The sequence below is a fragment of the Brachyhypopomus gauderio genome, chromosome 1 (assembly GCF_052324685.1).
Source record: "Brachyhypopomus gauderio isolate BG-103 chromosome 1, BGAUD_0.2, whole genome shotgun sequence".
Lineage (NCBI taxonomy): Eukaryota > Metazoa > Chordata > Actinopteri > Gymnotiformes > Hypopomidae > Brachyhypopomus > Brachyhypopomus gauderio.
This window is the reverse complement of record NC_135211.1, coordinates 15,580,717-15,603,826: the sequence shown is the minus strand read 5'-3', so window position 1 is coordinate 15,603,826 and position 23,110 is coordinate 15,580,717. Positions and strand designations below refer to the sequence as shown.

General features: G+C 40.6%; 2 protein-coding genes across 13 annotated transcripts in view; one reads left to right on the top strand and one right to left on the bottom strand.

Moving 5' to 3' along the window:
- The first annotated feature begins 829 nt into the window (after positions 1-829).
- nudt19 (nudix (nucleoside diphosphate linked moiety X)-type motif 19) lies at positions 830-3,593 on the top strand. The gene is made up of 3 exons (XM_076999055.1): positions 830-1,724; positions 2,193-2,400; positions 2,778-3,593. The coding sequence occupies exons 1-3, from the start codon at positions 933-935 to the stop codon at positions 3,002-3,004; spliced, it is 1,227 nt and encodes a 408-aa protein (XP_076855170.1). The 5' UTR covers positions 830-932; the 3' UTR covers positions 3,005-3,593.
- A 1,283-nt stretch (positions 3,594-4,876) lies between these two features.
- Positions 4,877-23,110, bottom strand: part of celf1 (cugbp, Elav-like family member 1) — a 29,569-nt gene continuing 11,335 nt past the window's right edge. For 5 of the 12 annotated variants that reach the window (XM_076998943.1, XM_076999030.1, XM_076999013.1 and 2 more), the window contains 14 exons: positions 17,959-18,146; positions 17,696-17,778; positions 17,546-17,594; positions 16,888-17,022; positions 16,548-16,627; positions 16,212-16,373; positions 15,055-15,124; positions 13,481-13,651; positions 12,960-13,076; positions 12,314-12,502; positions 11,833-11,853; positions 11,414-11,557; positions 10,954-11,125; positions 4,877-6,963 (listed from right to left, as the gene is read on the bottom strand). In XM_076998943.1, coding sequence (XP_076855058.1) covers positions 10,998-11,125; positions 11,414-11,557; positions 11,833-11,853; positions 12,314-12,502; positions 12,960-13,076; positions 13,481-13,651; positions 15,055-15,124; positions 16,212-16,373; positions 16,548-16,627; positions 16,888-17,022; positions 17,546-17,594; positions 17,696-17,778; positions 17,959-18,146 — 1,537 coding nt within the window. In that variant the 3' untranslated portion in view covers positions 4,877-6,963; positions 10,954-10,997. The remainder of the gene's footprint in view (positions 6,964-10,953; positions 11,126-11,413; positions 11,558-11,832; positions 11,854-12,313; positions 12,503-12,959; positions 13,077-13,480; positions 13,652-15,054; positions 15,125-16,211; positions 16,374-16,547; positions 16,628-16,887; positions 17,023-17,545; positions 17,595-17,695; positions 17,779-17,958; positions 18,147-23,110) is intronic. The other 7 variants (XM_076998982.1, XM_076998986.1, XM_076998960.1 and 4 more) reach the window with 7 other exon arrangements.

Genomic DNA, 23,110 nt, shown 5'->3' with positions numbered 1-23,110 from the left:
TTCGCACACGAGGGATGATGTAATGATGTAACGTGATTGACCATGCATAGACTTCCTGTAAGTGATGCTACGATTGAAAGCCCGCAAGCATGCATCATATGCATCTGTCAAATCAGTGTTAATTATGTCATGTACTGTCCAATCACATTTGGTTGATCACCTCATGTTCACCTCGTGGACACCGTGTGTATTGATGATTAAAAGTATAAAAGATGAGAGTTCGGAATGGGGAACTGGCTCTCTGCAACAGACACCTTGTGTGTGTAAATGAGATCTCTGGGTTAATCCATGCTTTGTTAAAATAAATCATTGTACTTTATTATCTAACCCAACTGCTTCTGACTTTTATTGTGCTCACCATTTAAGGGTTTCAGAATTTCTAACACAGTATATATGTGTTATAAATGTTATACACATGTATCAAGTTCAAAGAGAAGTAGCTGATCAAATTAGCACATAACAAGTAAAAGGTAAAATACTCCTTAGGCATAAGTGGTGGAAGCTTGTTTGCGGAGTGTCAGCAGAGTTTATGTATTACCGTTTCAATAGTTTAATGACACAAATAACAATTAAGTCATACTGGATTAATTTCAGTAGAATTTGAAATCATTGGATTATGATGTGTGATTGCTGAATGGTGTTTAGGACAATAAAACCTGTTGATAACAGTGTTAGAATCAAGAATATATGTGAAGAGTAAATGAAGTGATTTGGTACAGTACTTTATACAGTGACATATCCTCAAGTGTAAAGAAATGCACGTGGAAATTCGCACTAAACACAGTAGGTGGCGGTAATGCGTTTTGCGCAGGTTTGGCGGGTTTCCAAGGACATGAAGAAGAAAGGAAATCATCAAACCTGTTCCGGTCGAAATTAAAATGGCCTGACTAACTCTGTTAAAAATATACGTGATTAGTGCGCTTATAACCAAAATGAACACGGCTTTGAAGCACTGGAAAGAGGCAGCGACTGTTATTCTAGCTGCCAAAACAAGGCATTGTCAAAGCACCGACTCACTCCAGAGAAATGGAGAACAAGCGCCTGGCTGTGGGACAAGTTTAACTCACAAGTCAGCGTTTGACTATAAAGTGCTTCTGCTCAAGAGAAGTGGCAAAAGTGGGTTCATGCCCAACGCGTATGTGTTTCCTGGGGGTTTAGTGGATCCCTCCGACTTCTCCAGCGAGTGGATGGAGGTTTTTAAATACTTCAGGAAACTGCCGCACTTTGGTGTTTCAGTGGTGAAACAACCGGCGGGGACGAGACCACCGATCTTCGCGACGAACCGACTAAAGCTCGGGTCTCCGGTACCTGGAGACGTTGCTTTGAGAATATGTGCCGTGAGGGAGACGTTTGAGGAGTCCGGGGTGCTGCTGGTCGTCCCCAGTACTGGGGCTGCAGGTCCACTGGGCACAGTAAAGACTCCCCAGGACCAAACAGACCAGTTGGACACTCGGCTGCCCCTCACAGCGTTGACTTCACGGTGGGACCAAACCGAGATCGCCAAATGGAGGTCTTTGGTCATTAAGGACCCCTCGAATTTCATCCGAATGTGTGTAGAACTTGAGTGCATGCCCGACATATGGGCCCTCCACGAGTGGGGGAACTGGCTGACTCCCGTGGGCGTCTACGAGAAGCAAAGACGGTACGACACTGCCTTTTACATGTGCTGCTTGGAGGAGATCCCGCACACTATTCAAGATGAAAAGGAAATTGTCAATTTTAAGGTAACAACTCCTGTGTATTTATCTAGGTATATCTGGTTTTCCAAGTGGGCCATAGGTGTTGAAATCTGTTATTATATTAACTCAATTAAATGGGATACAATATTAGATAATAATATTAGACATGGGACGGGTGCACTACATCTCCTGATCTTTTGGTTTTGCACTGAGAGGACACAAACTGGGAGTAATTGCACAATGGTACAGTGAGTAATCACAGAAACTTATTAGGTTGTATTAGAACATGGTTTAAAAGCATGAGGCAGCAAATGTCATTCTGGCTGCCAGATCTGACTGCAGAGAAGTGGTGGGGAGTCCATTGCCTAAACAACAAAATAATGTGTTCATTGTATTAATTATTTAGTTCAGTTACTTACTTCTAAGTAGATGTACTTTGAACAGCTATTCCACAGTCTGGCAGACACTAACTGATTCTTTACTCTCTTATCTCTCTCGAACTCTCTCCTACAGTGGTCTACCCCATCTGAAATCCTTCATAGCTTTCGGAATAAAGAGATTTGGATAGCACCGCCTCAGTTCTATGATCTTGGACGAATGTGTCATTTCCATTCACTGAGTGACCTTCACAGCTTTGCCAAATTGAGAGCACTAGAAGGATGTGAGCAATGGTTACCTATAGTCCTGGTGGCCAGTGACTGCCTTGTATCCCTCTTACCAGGTAGAGTAACATTTAAAAAAGAGAAAAAAAGTCCCTTTTATTGCTTACCTCAATCTCTAAATTAAGATCCACAATTTTTCATTCAACATTCCCACTGGTGCATTTGCTGATGTAACATCTGATTTAATATTTAGTGATTAATTTGGCCTCGCTCTCTGTGAATACCACAGAAAGCCGTAACACCAACGTTCTGAGCAACCAATCACAAAATCATTTATCTACTGTTAGTGTTTTGATCTTTGTCTAATAACATCAGTTCACCAGTCCATTTATAATACATTTCTAAAGGCAAATAGACACAGTAGTATTCAGCAGTGTCTAAATAACAATGTTCAGCAATATTGGTGTAGTAACTTTTTCTGTCTCCAAATGTTTAGGTGACAGCCTGTACCAAGAGAATGTGGACAACTTTGGGAAAATTACCAGCACAGCAGAGAAAAGTCTGGAAGACCTTCAGAAGGAGAGCAGTAATCTGCATCGCATTGTGAAGCACAATCCTTACACAATGTGTGTTCACATTAACATCACGCCCAAGTATCAGCACCTGACTCCTGTCACCAGCCCAGCCATAGACTGCCACCTGAAGCCTCACAACAAACTTTAAAATTGCATTTGTGATGAAAAACCAAAAGATAACAATTATACTTGAAGAGTGAAAAGATTTTAGAAGGTCCATCATTCCACTATTCCACTAGTTTTAAACACTGAATCTGGAAATGAATTCACTTGGCCAGTATGTAAAACCAGTATACTGTCAACATTTAAAAGCAAATTAGAATAAAAAGGTTTTCTAATCATGATTAAAAAAACAAATGGTGGGAAAGATTTTAATTCTAAATACAAATCTTGGTGTCAAGGTAATATTTGGGCATTAAGCTTATGAAAAATGTCTAAACTTAATGGAAAAGTGAAAAATATGGCAATATCAACCATATGGTCAGATAACTTAAGAACTGCTAGCTTTTAAATGTCTGCATAATCCCACTGTGCAACTATTGAATTTATTTGTTGGAAATGAATGTGTATAAATTGCATGTATAAATCTATTTTGTTGGTTTGCCTTATTTTCAACATCACTGAGTCTAGCTCAATGGAAATGAAGATGGTTAAATTAGTCTCACGGTATTTAGCAGGCACAGGACAGATTGGAGAAGACTGCACAGGGTTCAGAGTGTGCACCGCAATAGCAGATTATAGTGTATATAACACCTGTGTTTTAGGCACGTGTGAGGAAAAAGCTGCAAAGTAATGTTTTTTTAAGAACTTAAAATCTAAGAACAATATTAAGTGTGAACACCCTTTGCCTTCAAAACAGTATTAGTTCTTCCAAGTACACTTACAGTTTTTGAAGGAACTCTGCAGTGAGATTGTGCCAAGTATCTTGTAGAACTGATCACAGAATGTGTGGATGGAGATTTGCTGAAATATATCTGTTCATGTAATTCATGTAATCAGGGCTCTGTGGGGGGCCATATCTTGACTTCCAGGACTCCTTGTTTTTTAGACTGAAGATGCTTATTATTGACATTGAGGGATCACATTTGGGGTTGTTGATTTGCTGAGGAATCAATTTAGAACAAATCAGATGCCTCCTTTATGGTATTGCATGATGGATAAATATCTGCCTGCTTCTCTCATTACTGAAGACATTTCTGATCAAATTTTCTGGTCCATTTGCCGAAATGCAGCCACAAACTGACCAGGCACATCCTGTAACAACCTATGCAACTTACCATTTACTTTTCCGCACATAGCATGGAACAAACAGTAAATTACTGTTCACTACACACGAGTAAAACACAACTTTAAGAAAAGCATAGTTAAATCTGTTTATGCTGTACTAAGACACTTTTTTGTGTTAATAGCACTTTCAAAATGTGGGAAACACTTTCAAATGAAACTATTTGTATACAACAAAGTAAAGAGCAAAATAATTTTACTTGTATATTATACAGAAATATACTTCAGCTGTGAAAAATGAACAAAACCATAATTGATGAAAGATGAATAGATGAACATGCCCTTTGCTGCAAATCACTCGTGTCCCATGCTTTTACATTATTGATTCCAGTGTTTAGACTAGGTAGTTTTAAATGAATTACACCATGCAAACCACTTTTAAAAAATATATAGCATATATACATTAATCCAATGTTTTTATATCATTCAATAAGATTTATAATCACATTTTTGTAAAGTGGTAAATGTGATCGGGGTAAACATACCCATGTTTTGTGACAGCCATGTTTTTTTGGTCTTCTTTTTTTTAATGATTTGACAGTGGTCTACTCATCTTGTTGCATTTGAAAAAAATTCTCTTTACTCATTCTCAAAAACTGAAATTTGGCATCAAAACTTTAATATGATGTATGTAATGCACTGTTTTTTCTCTATGGGATCTTGTTCCTTTCAGCTCCATCATCAAAGTTTGATTCCTTGTGTAAAAAAGCTAAAAGAGAAGTTCAGACACAGTGGGTGTGAATCATTTTAGTTTAATCAGACAAACAACCCGACCAAAGATAAACTACAAAATGACTTCTTGTTGGGTTTGCACGCACGTTGCTATATTTCTGTGGAGACAGTAGCATGAAATTCTTAACCACCACCACAATTTAAATTAAATCTCAACAGAAAACAGAAAAGCCACTCCTCTAGACATCTAATGAATTCCTCAGTCTATAATTCCAATGAAAATCATAACTTAATGACAAAGTAAAACAAATCACCTCTTAAACTTAACTGAAGGATGCTTATTAGAATTATTTTCATTTGTACAGATTTGTTTGGTCAAGGTGGCTAGTTCGGCATGGCTCCACACATTTGGATTTGAATTTCACATTGTGAAACAGAACTTGGAAGTAGAAAAGGCAAAAACTGTACAAATTTTACTATTAAATACAATCACTCTGTACCAATAATGACAAACATCCCACATGTAATATTTCAGAGTACATTTAAACTCACAAAGAGCAGCTTAAAATCTAGATATAAAATGCCGAAGATTTAAATCTCAAACCCAATTACATTAGTCAAAAATCATGTATATATATATATATATATATATATATATATATATATATATATATATATATATATATATATAATTTTTTTTGCTTGCATTCTACTGTTGAAATGAAGTCGAGTGGAAAATGGGCATGCCAAATGTCTAAAAAAGATACATTTAGGGCGCAAAAACAGGGTGAAGACCACGGGAAACGTGGGCTTTCAGGGGCACTCAAGGCAGTGCTTGGAGAGAGCTGTGAGTAGACTGACGAAGACCTAACTAAACAGATCAGTCATATACTTTGTCAAACATGTACTTTGGGTGCTTTCTGACAACTAATCAAAACGCGCGTCACACTGTTGCCACAATTGCTTAATTGGTTAAGAGTGCTTAGACAGTACTAAATCAGGGTGGAATTGAAGTAATTGTAAAGCCATGATACCAGAATCCACCTAAAAAAAAGTTTCAAACATGGTTTCAACAGGATATATTGAGAATTTCAAAAATCACTGATGACTTAAATGGGACCATACTGGAAGAGTAAGTGAACATGACATAGAACGTACAGAAAATGTGACCAACAGCAACATGCAAAACTTTTGGCACCATTTTATTCATTTTATAATTTTGACTTTTTCTTTAACAGAACTAAATCACATTTTGCTGAGGATGTCAGTGCAGTCACAAAAAACATGCATACTTTAATATATTAACTAACTGTGACAAACTCAATTCTGCTCAATTTTTGCATTTTTTTAATTATTTCAGACTAATTCTGATTTCACACAATAAGAAAATGAAAAACATGTGCCCATGATGGCTCGACACACTATATGAAGGGGAGAGAGAGAGAGAGCGAGAGAGAGAGAGAGAGAGAGAGAGAGAGGAAAAAACAAAACAATTCAAGTGTCTATTGTAAATGTCACTCCGTTAATAAGAACTCCCAAAATTACATCATGCCAACTAACCTAGCACAAAAATTACAACATTATCCTCAGTTTCAGCAAAATGTGACTGCAAAACATTCTAAAAAAGGTTTAGAACTAACAAGTGAGAGAAAGAAAAAAAATAAACACACCCACACACACAAAGTGATTCTATAAATTGATTGGCTGCTTTCAGAGGAAAACAAATGAGTAAAACTGAGTGCGCTAGGAAGACTGCTTTAAAACAATGAAAAATAAAAACTGTTAAAGAAAAAAACTTAATTGGGTAACGAAACAATGAAAATTAAAAACCTCTGCACAATCTAGTGGTTATGTTTGCAAGTTCTAGAAAAATAGACTCTTTGATCAGAACAATATTCATGAAACTTTTTACATTTTAGTTAGAACAGCAGTCTTTCTAGCGCCCCCTATTGGCAGCACTAACAGAAATGAACAACACACAAAAAACAAACAACAACAAAAGAACCACTAAGCGACAAAAGTTAACAAAAAAAGGTCAAGGGTGAAAATTTCAAGCGTCAGAGAAGCGAAGAGGACAACGGACTGGACGATGAACTTTTGACGTCACATCGACATGCTAGGGAAACGGTGAACAAACGGGCACGAAGATATCTAGAATAAAACAAAAATAACGAATAACAAAACTAGGTTAAAGCCACAACGGAAAACAGACAGGGAGAGAAAAAGAAATCATGTGAATGATTATCTTTGCATGGGGTGGGGTGGGGGTGGGGGTGGGGGGGGTGTCACAGGTACACATTAATTACTTTACACACAACATTTAATGCAACACGGGAGCAGAAACAGGAAGGAGAAGAGGAAGAGGGAGACAAGAGCAACATGCTAATAGGAAGGAGTTTACATCAAACACCATCAAGAGACAACAAAGACTGCCTACCACAGCAAAAACACCACAATAGTGTTGATTTTCAGTAAGTAATAGGGGACTAATATACTTCAGGAAATAAAAGCATGAAATAAACCAGTTGCCATCATCAATATTTTAACCAGATGATTTCAGCTAGGTGCACTTCACATTTTAAAGTGTTGGCTAATTTCAGATCAAAAATGTTTTGTGCTTTAAAGAATTACTACACATCATTCAACACAGTTTTTGTGCTTAATCTATGAATTGTACGGGATAAAAAAAATAAAAATAATAAATTTGATGCAAAGGCCGCTTATGTGGAAGTTGTCCTTTAGTGTCTAATAAATTCTTATAATGGCCAATATCAATGGACAAAATTAAACTAACTTACAATCTGACAGAGAAATGTCTTAAATCTAATGGGAGCTACAGAATGTGTAATCAAAGTGGCAAAATTAGGACATTATCCCCAAGCAGCCTGCGTAGGACGTTTGGCAGACCTGTGGATCTCCTCTGCTATACTTTCAGTGTGGAGCAGCTCACTAAACGGACTCAATCCAGCGGGTCTACACCAGACAGAACCCTCCTCCTTGTGCTGTGCATCAGCGCTACAACAGAACCTTACGGAAATTATTCGCCTAACAAATATACACCAGCAAAGAGTTGGGAGTAGGCAGGAACAGCCAACATGTTGAAAATGCTCTTTGGATTCAGAAAATTGCTAACTTTGCACTACAGTAGAAAAACTCTGTGATTTTGGTTTATATGAATGTGTATAGGGTTTACAGAGGCATAGATCAGGGACTGAGCAATCCTAGGACATAGATCTGCACACTAACACAGAGAATCAAGTCAAAAAAAGCTACTGCAGTTGTTGAAAAGATCACAAAACCTAGGGATATGAATACTAAAAAACTGAAGCTGTTTGTAGTCTTTTTATTTTAACATTTTTGAGTGGAGAGTCAAATTCAGTGATAAGTCAGTGATCAATAATACTCAATCTTAGTGGAACATTTTGACAGGACCCACAATAACGTCAGAGCTTCTCAGCAGAAAATACACTTCATAAATAACAGTTGGGGGACTGTATAACAATACCAGTTAGAATTAACAAAGTTTGCATTTAAGATTAAAGAAAAAAAAAACTGAGGATGAATCACTGTCACATTTTATATTTATGAAATTCTAGGTTTTTTTCTCGAATAAAATACATCTGTTCAAGCCACGTTTTTGTGTGAGCAACGGACAGACTGAGAGGATATACCTCGCACACAAATCTATAACCCATGTGAATTTGCCCAGTGTTGGAAAAAAGGATTTTTATCTTCTGATCTTCCCATTAGGATCCTTCCAAATTTTTTCTGCAGCCATCACTAATTCGTGAAAAATGTACAGAGAAAACATGACATTTCTGATTTGTATATTTGTGTGTATGGTGAAGGAGGTGGATTTTTTTAAATGACTTGGTCCCCTTTAGCAAATTTTTTAACCCAAGTCTCAAATTACTACCGATCTTAAGCAACCTACCATTTCCTTACTACTCTACCACAACGCACTGAAACTGACTGAGGGCTCCAGGAGCTCGCTTTCCCGCAATTACGCACGAGATACTTAGTAAGTGTTCCCACTGAACTGGTAAGCGTTCACACTGAATTGGCAAGCGTTCACACTGAACTGGTAAGCATTCACACTGAATATTTACGTGCTGAGGAGAGAGACAAGGTGTTTCCCTGGTACAAGAACTTTTAACTGAATCTTGGAACAGCTTCAGAGAATTCAGCACCCCAGGAACTATAAACAAGTTCTTGATACAATTTCGAGCATTGGACAAAGACAACACACAACATTTAGCTAAAAAGGGCCACGTGCCTGTTGCTTCAACAATCTGTGAATCTATTCACAAAACTTCATATCAGGATTCTACAAAATACTGTTGAATCTATTGAGTGATTAAACAATTATTTTAATTCAGAGAAATAATTTACGCAATATTATAAAACCTCTATAAAAATAGAAAAGGCATAATAGTTAAGTAATATACACAATCTGGACAATGGTTTCTCTTCCATTCCCATAGAAACATTAAGACCCTGTAGGCCTCAAGTATTCACTGCCAATCCCTTCCTCGCTATGATAAATATTTACCAATAATCAACCATGAATACAATTTCAGTGTACAGATTAACTCAGCCATACTGAACTAGATTATATTTAGGGATTCAGTGTTAGTCTTAGCAAACCCACACTGAGGTGAATCTCTACTTTTGGTGAGGAAGAAAAAAGCAAGACAAGAACGGGGTAAAATATGACAATTGATTGCTTTGTCATTTCTTTGCACAAGATGTATAAAATTTGTTGGAGTGAACACAAACTGAAGAGGCCAAGTTTGACTGCTTTTTTCTTCTTTTTTCACTTAACTTCAGACATCACACTCAGGATGCGCTTATTGCTGAAAGCATACATCATACACTGAGGTGGAAGATTTTTCTACACAACCACCATTACAACTTAAAGACTGGGCAGCCTCCTGAACAACAGCTGCCATTGCGTTATATGCAATACTTTGGGTTTTAAGGTAATCTCCGTGGCACAATGCAATTTCAGCTGCGGATAGTAAATCAGTATAAATACTTTGGGGGGGGGGGGGGGGGGGGGGGGGGGGGGAATAAAAGTTGACGAATCAATCATCAACATTGAGGCTATAAGGAACAGCATCACCACGTATGCGTGCATGTGTGTGTGTGTGTGTGTGTGTGTGTGTGTGTGTTTGAGCGCGCGCGCGTGAGAGAGAATGTATACAACATAGTCTTCTTTATTGGTTTCATGCAGCCCATAATGAATGCTCTAAATTAGTGATATTTGTTACATACTCAGCTATGATGTGTCAAGGCATTTGTTGTAAGTTACTTTCCTCTGACCAAAGTGAGTCAATCCTGAGAGTAAGTCTGATATCCCTTAGCACCTACGTCTCAGTCAACCAACTTGTGCTATACATGAATGACATCTAACGAAGTATCAATTATCATCAGAGTTCCCCAGAGAAAAAAAAAAAGTCTAGCTTCACATCAACCCATTATGAAAACGTAGCGATATTCAGAATAAATAAATAAATAAATAAGACAAACGAAATAAATAAATTATTTTTAAAAAGGCATCTATGAAAATCAGTCTAAAGGGAAACAGTATGGCCTTCCAGACTGCTCCGAATCACGGTAATAGAACGATTATCTTTTGCATCTATGCAGCAGATTCTATTTCCTCCAAATTCTATTTCAAAGGCAGCTTAGTAGGAGGCATCAGTTAGAGTGTCCACTTATACTGTTAAGAGTCTACAGTGAAAACACAACATGAAAACCTACAGGGATGTGATGGAGATGAGAGAATGGATGACTATGGGACCGAGAGCACTCAGTGACTGGCTTTCATTGTGCAATATTCTTTGATGCAAGATTTGTACACAGCAAACATGTAATATGGCACCAAATTGGCAGGGAAATAAAATCAAAACAAACGAAAAAAAACAAAACAAAACAAATCTTAAACCTAAACAATTGAAAAGAATCTCAGCATAACAACCTCATCATTTTGCATGTTGCTTTCCTTTTTCTTTTTGATGGTTGTTAAGAAAGAAGATATGTAGAAAAGCAGGAGGAGTGAAGGGATAGCAGGGGGGTTAAGGAGAAGGGGGTGGGGGTGGGAGGATTTTTGACTTTCCGAGGTCATACTCCACTTACCAGAAACACATTTTCAAACCAAGTCCATTTTAGAGTTAAAGCACTCAATATGGCTTGCTGTCATTTTTGGATCGTTTCAGTTGAACCTTCAGTCGCTTCATCCCGATCTGAAAACCGTTCATGGACTGAATGGCTGCCTGGGATGAAACTGGATTGTCGTAACTCACAAAGCCTGCAAGAAAAAACCAAAAACAGGTACCCATGACTGCCATCAAGCCCGAGTGCTGGTGTAGGCCACACATTGTACCAATATCACAAAAAAAATTTGCTGTTCAGATAGCTTCTGGAGGAGGAAATACTTCAACTATCTATCTGTATGAAAGAAACCGCAAAAACACTCAAATTCAAACGGATGCATTAATCTTACAGTTACAATTTTACAGTTTACAATTTTAGGTCAAACCGATTCACCAAATCAAAATGAAGCCACTGCCCAAGAGTAAGACTTTCAGCAACTTACCAAAACACTTGCTGAGGTTGGTCTGTTTGTCTATGAACACCTTGGCTGAGATGACATTGCCAAAAGGCATGAACATCTGAAGCAGATCCTGGTCACCAAACTCCTGTGGCAGGTGGTAAATGAACAGATTCGCACCCTCTGGGCCTTGAGAGAACAATTGAAGGAAGTGGAGAGGACAGAGAGGAAGGCCGTGACCGAGACAGAGGGGAGGAGGACAAAAAAAAAAGAGAGAGAGGTGCAATCTGAACATAACACACATTTTCTATTACAGAACCCCCATTGTGCTACTAGCAATGACTTTTTGGAGTTGTATAGTGCAGGGGATCATGTGGCAGTGATCTAGTTCTCATCAATCTAGGTTTAACAGGAATAATAAGATGGTGTAACTGTTATTGAAAATAGTGATTATGAACTCTTACCGGTGCTTCGATTGTCACTTCCTTTTGCAGCACATTTAAAACCAAACAGAATCCTTAGCTGAAGGTGATAATACACAGTCTATGGCAGACATGATCCTGCCTGCCAACACTGAACATCACTACTTCCACCATTTTAATCTAAACTATTTTCGTATTAAATGTAAATGGTTAGTTGGTTAGCAGACTTCCTTAAATAAGCATAAGTGAATCAGTGCTGGTAATATGGTGAAGATGGTTCTGCATGACCAAACCCTGCCTTTGTTGAGGACCTCCCCTACCCCCTAAACCTCAAACCCAAGACTTTACACTCCTATTAAACTGCGTCATGGTTCCTGCCCTAGATACCCCAGGGATCTGGGCATACAGATCCCTGTCTTTCACACTTTCACTGCTTTACCACAGCACGCACCCAAACCCTTCTTAGCCCATCGTTTAACATCTGGTTCAGTACCCCGAGCCTGTGTGTCACCGATCGACTTACCTTCCTTCTGGCTGCCAGCCGCGCTGATGCTCTGCTGGGACAGCAGGCTCTGGTTGTAGAGGCTGGGCAGGGCCGCAGCGGCATACTGCTGGATGCCGGAGTACGCGGCCTGGGTGAGAGCCTCCATGGTGGAGCCAGAGCCGTTGGACAGACTCCCACTGCCCAGGCCGCCGTTGAGCGCAGCCATGCCTGAGCACAGAGAACAGAGCACAGTCACTCACCCGCCCAGCTGCTACTGCACAGACAACTGGTGCTCTGGCAATGTTTAGGTGCACATGTGCTGAACACGGGGCCAGCATAGCAAACTTAGCATAATCATCTGGAGCTATGGTTAAACACAAACATGATAATAAACAAAACACTCCGCTCTACTCAATACCACCGATTTTGTATTTCAAAGTCAAAAGTCAAAGAACACAATGTGATTCAGCAAAAGAAATCTTGAATTTAAAAGGGATTTTAATCCTTAAGCCCCAACAGTACATGCCAGATTAATCAGAAAGCTGCAGAAAACCTGGCTTTGTGTTTTTCCAAAATGTACAGGCCCTTATGCAAGACGATACATTTTTGAAAGTTTAAGTTTTCTTGTCCAAAAGTTAGATTTCGCTGTTCGACAGGAAGCCCTGGACCCGTGGGCCCTCCTCACCTGCCAGGGAGCTCATGTTGAAGCCAGAACCGGCACCAGCTGCCAGAGTCTGCAACGCCCCCAGAGAGGCCATGGGGTTGACGGAGGAACTGGTGCTAGAGGTGGGAGAGGAACCCGCTGTGGAGAAACGAGAAGACATGGATCAAAAGAAATTAAGAAACACAATGATCCATAAACATAAAGAATGCATACGCAATTAAAATAGACACAAATGACGGCCGTAGTGGAACGGGGTGGTTCTAAGCTTGGGAGCTTGTTAAAGCAAACAGGATGACTTTATAATTTTACATTTAAAGGACGCAAATACGCCTCATACATCTTCACAATGCTCAAACAACAACAACAAAAACTCAAGTCCAAACCCAACACAGTCGACAAATATTATATTTGATCTGACAGGAACAACTCGCTGGCTCAGGACACTCGGACCGCAAAAATGCAGCACACCACGTCCTGAAGAGCAGCGGGCTAGATATGCAAGAGAAACAAAACCAGCGAAGGAGTACAAAAGCTAGACCAACCCTTGCTGCCATCCCACGCAGATTGAGGCTGCTGTCCAGAAGGCGTACCTGAGCTGGTGAGCACACTCAGTGGCGAGCTGGAGGTGGTCAGGGCACTGCTGCCAGTGGGCGTGGCCTGCGTGGCGCTCGCTGCAGCCGCCAACGCAGCCAGGTTCTGCATCGCATTCAGACCTGCATGCGCACGCACGCGCACACACAAAAATGCACACACGCACGCAGACACACACAGGCAGGCGCAAAAACGCACACACACACACGCAGACACACACAGGCAGGCGCAAAAACGCGCACACGCGCACACACACACACACACACACACACACACACACACACACACACACACACACACACACACACACACGGCTGTTTTAAAAATAATTTTTAAAAAAGTATTTCGGACAAACCTAGGTACCAGTACTTCCCATGTGTAAAAGTATTTCGGACAAACCTAGGTACCAGTACTTCCCATGTGTAAAAGTATTTCGGACAAACCTAGGTACCAGTACTTCCCATGTGTAAAAGTATTTCGGACAAACCTAGGTACCAGTACTTCCCATGTGTAAAAGTATTTCGGACAAACCTAGGTACCAGTACTTCCCATGTGTAAAAGTATTTCGGACAAACCTAGGTACCAGTACTTCCCATGTGTAAAAGTATTTCGGACAAACCTAGGTACCAGTACTTCCCATGTGTAAAAGTATTTCGGACAAACCTAAGTACCAGTACTTCCCATGCGCGCGCACACAAGACTGACATGGAAGGTTTTGCTTTCCTCCGAACTCAAGGGCCATATAAGTGAAAGCTGCAGTAGCATGAGAGTTAACAGGACATCATGTTGGAGAACTGCCCCTACACTAGCGATGCTGGGGCTTCCCTTTGCAGCGAGGGGGCAAATTTCCTCTTCTCCAAACCGTTGGAGAGAACGGAGAGAATGAGCCGTTTGCTACAGGAGTTTGGCGTGACTCAGGGGGAAGGCTAACCAGAACATCAGTGGTAGATGCAAAGCTAAGCAATTTTCCAGGTGCAAAATGAATGAATGAAAAAGCACTCATTTTCACAGTTGACACTCACGCGCATGCACACACACACTGTTACCCCAAAGGGCCAACTAACTGCACAACAGCCAGAACACACATTTAGCCTCCCGAGTGGCCCTCTTTATCATAATGACACTCCGTCAGGGGGCGGAGTCTCCATCATGCTACCATCAATGGCATAACACCGCATTAACCCACATATCCATCTTAAACGGATCATTGGATAAATCATAAGAACATACAGGGGGTTTTGCATGTTGAGTCAATAAGAACTTAATGAATTAATTATTTCAAATAAAATAAAATGATGAATGGCCAGAATCCTCACATCATACAAGTTTATGTCAGATCCGGGCAATGTTAGACATCTGTTTCCCCAATATTAGCGTTAAGAATATCTTAAATGAGGGGAAGTGTGGTCAGCGCAATGTTCAGTCTAGCATTTAAAGATTATCTTTCTTCTGCACTGCTTTGGGGAAGCCCAGACCTGATCATCAGTATCTGCAACTAGAAGTAAAACACATGCGCTGTGCTCACCTGACATGGGGTGGAGATTGTTGAGCGCATTCCCAGAGGAGGCAGACTGCTGCAGGAGCTGCAAATAAAGCTAGACATTACACCAAAACAGAGAACACAGAGAGAGTCAGGACTGCATCCAGGTCTGTGAGCATAGGAATGAGAGAGAGAGAGAGAGAGAGAGAGAGAGAGAGAGAGAGAGAGAGAGAGAGAGAGAGAGAGAGAGAGAGAGAGAGAGAGAGAGAGAGAGAGAGAGAGAGAGAGAGAGAGAGAGAGAGAGAGAGAGAGAGAGAGAGAGAGAGAGAGAGAGAGAGAGAGAGAGAACGCATGGGGAAGATAAAGAGGGAGGGAGGGAGCATGAGGGAGAGAGGCAGGCAGAGTTGGGGGCTAAAAAGAGAGAGAATGATAATGGTCAAAGAAAGAGTACAGGAGTGAAGGAAGAGTGAGGAAGAGATAAAGGGCAGGTGATGGGAGGTTAGGGATGAGAGAGAGGAGGAACAGAAGAAAATGTTAGGGATGGGAGAAAAGAGGAACAGAAGGAAAGAAAGATTTCACAGCACACCCATGGAGCAGCTCTAACACGTTCACATAGGACTCCATATCTATACTGGCCTAGAGAGACAGCCAATCAAACGGCTCTGTGGGATCTTTTATGAAGCCAATCAGGAACAAGCAAGATGTTTTGTGATGCCAGATTGGTTGTAAAGTGGGGTGGGGTGGCCCAACATAGATCTGAAGTCCAGAGCAAAAATACATTTCAAACAGTGAAATAAATGTGTGTACCTGATAACTGTTGTAATACAGTTCAAAATTATCTACTTATAAATCAGGCAAGAGAGCATATCACCTAAATTGCCATGAAGTGATGTATTAAAATGCATTCTAATAACTGCATGCTGTACTGCTAAAAGAACTGCATTCCATTTGCTGCATGTTTTAAACCCGTTTCAGCTCAAATACATCTTATGTGCACCACATCACATGCAATGCTGCAGTGCCCACGACAGCCTCCCCACTGCCCAGACAGCAGGCTCCATAACGATGGCAGAAAGGCACACCAGCAGATATGTGGATCAAACTGACACAAGGTCGTGTCAACACGCAGTCTCGAGCAGCGGGGAGGAAGGGGCGTGTGTGCGTGAGCGTGTGTGAGCGCATGCGCCGTGCAGGCTACTCACTGCGAGGTACTGGGGGCCGAGGGAGTTGAGCCCGGTCAGGTTCCCCCACATGGAGGCAGCGTTGAGCTGCTGCATCTGTTGCTGGAGCTGCTGGGCCATGCGCTTCTGTTCTTTGTCCTTCTGCGTGTCCGCAAACTTCACCACGATCGGAGACGAGCAGCCCTGACCAACAACGCACACTTTTTCAGGCACTCAAACGAACAACTACAGGGCTGAACAGGCACGCGACTTCAGACAGAGGAGGGGGAGAGAAATTCTAGGGATTTGCTGTGGCTATTACAAAAGCAGGAGCTAAGATTACGGTTGCAACAAGGACACGGGTGTGGTTGAGAGTACCTCCATGGTCTGGGACTGATGCATGGATTTAATGGCAGACTGGGCCATCTGCCTGGCTGTGAATGTGATGAAGGCACAACCTAAAGAGAGCAACAGAGAATGAGGGGGTTGGGGTGTGGAAAAGAAGCTCATTAACAAGACTCCCCCCCCCTGTTAATTATTCAAATGTACTTAAGATTAATTTAAATGACAAAAATACACTTTTGCATTTGAATCCAGACATGTTCACGTTTCAGAGAACGCATTCATAACTTGTGGGGCATCGCGTTGGCTTTTAGACATGGAGCAGAGGTCGAGGGGTGTGTGTGTGTGTGTGTGTGTGTGTGTGTGTTCAGCTCACCCCGGCTCAGCCCATCGGGTCCCCGGAGGATACGGCACTCTTCAATCTGACCGTACGGGGAAAACATGAGTCGGATGTCGTTCTCGTTGCACTTCTTTGAGATCATCCCAATGAACAGCTTCCTGTCTTCTACCGCTGAAACAGCACATGAAAAGGAGACTTTCGGCATTCGCACTTATTTTAACAGCTACCATAATGTAGCTCAATCACCCCAAAGCCAATGTGAGACATGGGAAAGTTGTCTGAAAATGAAACTGCATCAAGCAAGATGCGTAGTGAACTAATACGATAAAAATTATGTAGTGGGTCCCTATTTAGAAAAGCGAATTAACTACATGACCAGCTACCTATTAACTAGCAAGAGTTCTGTCATATAACAGTATTTTATACAATGTAAAAGTGTCACAATCACAGGACTTGTAAGCTCCATTTCATTCTTGGGAATCTCAAGACACAGGAGAAGCAAGTTTCACGTTGACCACTTATTCTGTGGGAGAGTGAACACTGTGCCTTTCACATACATCAACACCTAGTGCCCCTGGGGCAAATATGGGTTAGAATTTTGCCCAGGCTACAAAGAGAGCGAATTCAGTAGCACATCCCTATCCCATCGTCTAGTTTCCCCTGACTGTAGTCGCAAATCTATTAATATACTTACAATTGTTCTTTTCACTGTCTGCTGGCTTCATCTGAATGGGATGATGCATCTGCCATGCAAGAGAGTGTGCGTCAGACATTCTGAACAATACTTACAAACACGTAACACTCACGTCCCCATTAACTGGGAAGGTACCAAGAATGTACTAACCCCTGGAAGAATTTTCATGTTGTGAAGAGCATTTTGTGCTTCTAATGCCGATTTACGTGAGTAATATGTGACGAAGCAACAACCTGCATAAAGAGGAGCGGAAAAATTAAAACTACGAACAAAGCGCCTGTACAATCTCACCAGTTCGGTAGTATCCAGACACCACAGAAATGAATTGCCTGGTTCAGGACCAGAACACCAAGTTTTTGAAAATGTATTATGATGGTTTTTTGGTTTTGTTTTCAAAGTCAGCAGTACTGAACCTTTGCTCTGTGGAGGGTTCTGACTCCGGTCTCGGAGAACGTTGATTTCGTAGACAGAACCATAGGGCTCAAACAGCTCCCGAAGCTGCTCCTCTGACCAGGCCCGCGGGATCTGACCCACAAACATCTTTATGGCGTCGATATCGGGCTGGTCTGGGTGGTCCAGAGTCCCATTCATCTTCTTGGTTCTGAACAGAAACAGAAAAGGCTCTTTCAGAAAACCCTGTCACATACAGCGATTGAGGTACAGTACACTATGAGAAGCACAGTTGATGCACACCATTTGATGGCTAGGGTTGGGTACTACTAAAGTTGGTCCTTTTAACGGTACTGACTGAACTACCTCAATACTACAGAGTAAAGATTCATGTCAAAATACTCTAAGATTTCCTTTCTTTGATGAATACGTCAGAAAGATCATCTCATTTAAAAAGGTTGAGGAGAATCCTTGAAATGTGTCCGATACAGGAGTCCTTTTTTAGCCAAATTCTGTGGATGCACTTATCCTTAACGTATCCTTGCAATTGCCAACTTTGACATCTTCTGGTAATTAGCTGGCTAATTGGATAAGTTGCTGGAGAATTTTTCGGATGACGTTAGTTCATACATTTTTTACTAGCGAGTTGAAACTCCTTACCAGTATGCTAACAGTAACATGTGACATTTTTAAAAGTATGGCTCAAGTCTTAATATGAAATCAATATTACAGTTAATTAAAGTAAATTTTTCAATGTACAAATACTGGGAAAGTAATGATCACAGCCTCACAATGACAGTAACCAAGGCAGCTTTGCTACAATGTTAATAAGACTTCTACATAGCTTTAACAAGGTTTCACTTGTTTTCATAATAAAAAATATATTACATCATTGGTATCAGCTTTTCTATTTTTACTCTTTAAAAATATATATACACAAAAGGATTTCTGAAACCTTCCTGTCTGCTACAACTCCTAGATTTGGCAATAGATCAAATCTATAGCTATTTATATATCAGGTTAAAATATCTTCACCCCCAATTGTATCCAGGAGGCCAAATGATATATATATATATATATAAGACCAATGTATTCACCCACTGCACATTCAATGCCTGTGAAGCATCAGGATTTTGCCATTTCCCCTCAGTAGTATACACATGACAAACCAATATATTCTTATCAAAATTATTTTAATGAAGGTAGATTATTGGGCAATTAAGTACTTTACAGTATTGGGTAGTGTTTTAATTGCATTAATTAGATCATAAAGTAATGAATGTCTGCTTACTCATCTGTGAAGTTGCCATGTAATTATTGTAACTGGGACAAATTAGTTCTATAGCTGGAATAATGATTTGCCATTGGCATTACTGAGGTCATAAATTTGTCCATGAGGATTGTGACATTACCTGAATACAAAAAAAAAGCCATTTTAACCAAACTCCAGTTCTGAATGTGGTGTTTGATAGGTGTCCTTCATTCTAATAGCTACCTTAATGCCAGGCTTGCCATATTTTAAAACTAATAGCAGAATGATGCAGTGATGTCAAAACCCGTTCAGATTCTGAACCACAGACATGTCACCTCAGGACCAACTGGTGGATTCAACCATGTTATCAAGGCCGTAGAAAAAAAGTTAACGATAAGTGAATGTATATATAAATATTTGCCACATGCCATCATAGGTCAGATTAGGCATGTAAATGCATCAATAATATTAGTTTGTAATTGTAAAGTTGATTACCTTCTAGACCAGGGGTGGCCAACCCGTCATAGACCAAGAGCCACTTTTCTTACTGTGTTACGGCAAAGAGCCACATCGTACATGGGCGAGTGTAAATTATTAGCTGTGAAGACAGTCAAATGCGTGTTTTCCACTACGCCGGTTTTAAAAGTATTAACGGCTCGCTAGGCTTGTAAACTAACCGCGCACCACGAAAATGTAGCAGTGTGTCGCCCCGTTTGTGCAGGTGAGCCCGCGGACCGGCTGGGGAGCCGCATGAAACCAGGCAAAGAGCCGCATGCGGCTCGCGAGCCACGGGTTGGCCACCCCTGTTCTAGACAAAGGACTAATTCTGAGTGGGGAACCCAGCACGATTACAACATGAGACAAAAATGGCAATTGCTAAATTTGTTAAAGAACAGAAGAATATACTAGTTGTTGGAGGTAGACTTGCTATAATTAGCCTGAAGAAAAAACTAAACATATAAACAAAAACAAACACTGGCAGTGCACAACTCACTGCATTATCATCATGCACCAACATTTGTATATACATGATGGTATCTGTGAAATTAGCACTAGCTAGCATGGAATTGTGTATAGAAAGAGTAGACCATCTGGAGGTTACATTACGACAATCAACCACAAAAACACTTGATGACATGGTGCAGATATCAAAGATAATATGCCAGTGTTGTGAATTTTATTTCTTTTTTTCCTTTCCTATGTTTCGGTCAGTGTTAAAGTGGTTTAGCCTACAACTGTCTATACTGCCCTTTAATTGAATTCAAACCTCTCAATTCTCAAAACCGGTATGCTTTTGCCTTCAATACAGAAGTTTGACCAAAAATATTTTAATACTATTTTTATATACACTACACTATATTCGAATAAGGCCTTAAATGACTTAATTGCCATTTAGTTAGTGAGTCTCTCTGTTGAAGAGATTGACCAAACTGAAGCTGTAAAGCACGTTCAACATGACTATTGGAACAACGGCCTCTTCCACTCTCCCACATTCACACTATTATGTAGACGCCTTTGCCATCACGTGAAATACAATTCTACACATCACCCTGCATCCCACTATACAAACATTGAACTGTACTTCAACACATTGTTCTAATACCAGAGCATGTAATGACCATGAGCACATTATGATCATCACTCGGACCCTTTTTAACAAAATGCCAGCACAAGATTCATCTTGCACAGCCCAGCAGGAAGTGTATGTAGACACACAGAGTGATGAATGTGAGCTTAATGAACTGGAGTGAAGTACTCCTGATTTAACCTCAGCTTTGTCTGAGCCACGACATGACTGACTGGTCTACCCTAAAAGCAACATGGTAACTCACTCTATGGGTTCAACAGGCATGGCTGACGGTCAACAGCTCAATGGAGTTCATTGATCTGTGAGAAATGGCTAATAAACCCTTCTTTCAACACATTACCCAGCATCAAGAACTTGTTCAAACAAGGGGATTACACAGTAAAATAGACAAGGAAGAAAATGAAGTAGGCAGTGGCAGTCTGCATTAAGAGTTTTAAGGCTGTTCTGAGGCCTTAGACATTGGCCATACACCATAGATGTTATAAGTAGACATTAAAATGAACTGCCACATGCAGTCTTAGCTTACTGGGCCATAGTAAAGAACTACTAGAACATCTTTTGATGATTTTAGACACAGGCATGTCTAAAACACTGCCTCAGCAACACAGCCATGCCTGTCCATAGCATAAGCAGCTAAAGAGATGCAAGCACACCCTTACACGCATGCACACGACTGTGGCATCAATTCTGCATCACGAATACAAAAATGTAGGGATGCACCGAAAATTCGGCCACCGAAAATTTTCGGCCGAAATGGCTTAAATTTGCATTTTCGGTTTTCGGCCGAAATACTTTCATCACCGAAACAACACGGCCGAAACAATGTGCTGTGATGACGCGAGCAAAAATCGCCACCTGCACGCGCTTATTTGGATAAAGCTAGCAAAAAAGGCAAAAGACATTACACCAAAAATTATGGAACTCGTTGCCTTAGACGATCAGCCGTTCTCTGTCGTAGGGATTTCGTAGGCTAATAGAGCACATTGAGCCCCGTTATGTTTTGCCGAGCAGACGACATTTCTCAGAAGTGTGTTTACCCGAGCTGTTTAATGTTGTTGCAACTCACGTCACGTTTTTATGAGAGAATTTATATTTATCTTTCAGGCCAGTCAGTTATAACTAAATTTAACTCGTATAAAATACATATATTTATCCTCTAAGATAAAAACGGTCTGCAAGCGAGTTTAATTTAATTAGTGGTCGGCCGTTGTCAGCGGTATCGCCGTTAACGGCCCACCACTAATTTTATTTTATAATATGCATTACTGTAATGTCAGTGCTAAATAAATATATACAAATCAAATTTTGTAGTTGATTTATTCTTTGAATAGCAATGCCTTGATTTTAGTGAGGTTAGCCATAAATCCAATGTTACTAATAATTGGCATAATAATAATAATCTTTATTTGTATAGCACCTTTCATACATACATGTAACTCAAAGTGCTTTATGTATTTCGGTGTTTCGGTTTTCGGCTTTCGGCCTTGGTTTCCTCATTTTCGGTTTTCGGTTTCGGCTAAGAATTTTCTTTTCGGTGCATCCCTACAAAAATGGCACTTTTTACTAAATATATTTCACTACTAATGCTTTTATGATTCTACAGGATGTAGAACTCACAAATCGGATCAGGCAAAATTCACAATGACATTTCACCCTCCCTCCGTCTTACATCTCGCACTACAAAAGCACAGAAAGCAGCACAAACAAGGACCTTTCAGAGACAACACAATACTGACCCAAGCACCACGGCTTTGATACAGTCAGCAATTAGTGGCCCTGTTCAGGGATCAATTGTTCCCAGGTGAGGGATAAAGCTCAAGCCAGGAAGAACAAAACATTTGCACCGTTGAAGCAAGACGGAAGAGGTTTCTTTCCCTACATCAGACCAAGACCTCAAGCTGTGCACAATCCCTTGACACTCCGATACCAGGAGAACTTCTGCTTGCTAGCGCATCTTGAACAAGTGCAAACACCCCCACAGCACACACGTTAAGCAATGCAGTGCGTGTTTGATACAGGCAACAGACAATACTGAAGAAAATGTTAAAATACAAGTGCAGTGTGATTCCTTTGATATAAAAACAGGCTTAAGAGGCACCTTCAAGAGAATAGCGCAGGGCTGTCCAACTGGGCTTTACGTTAGTAATGCATGATTATGAATCTAAATTGCACCTCTGGCATCCATTAAAAAGCAGCAGTTCATTTAAAAGTCATTGTTCCGCTTCATCGTTCTGTTGCAAAGACAGCACAGAAATGAACAAAAGAAGTGTGGGTGATTATGCAAGCCCACAGCTATCTCTTCCCTCTTAATTGTTCTGTATTGTTAAATCTATTC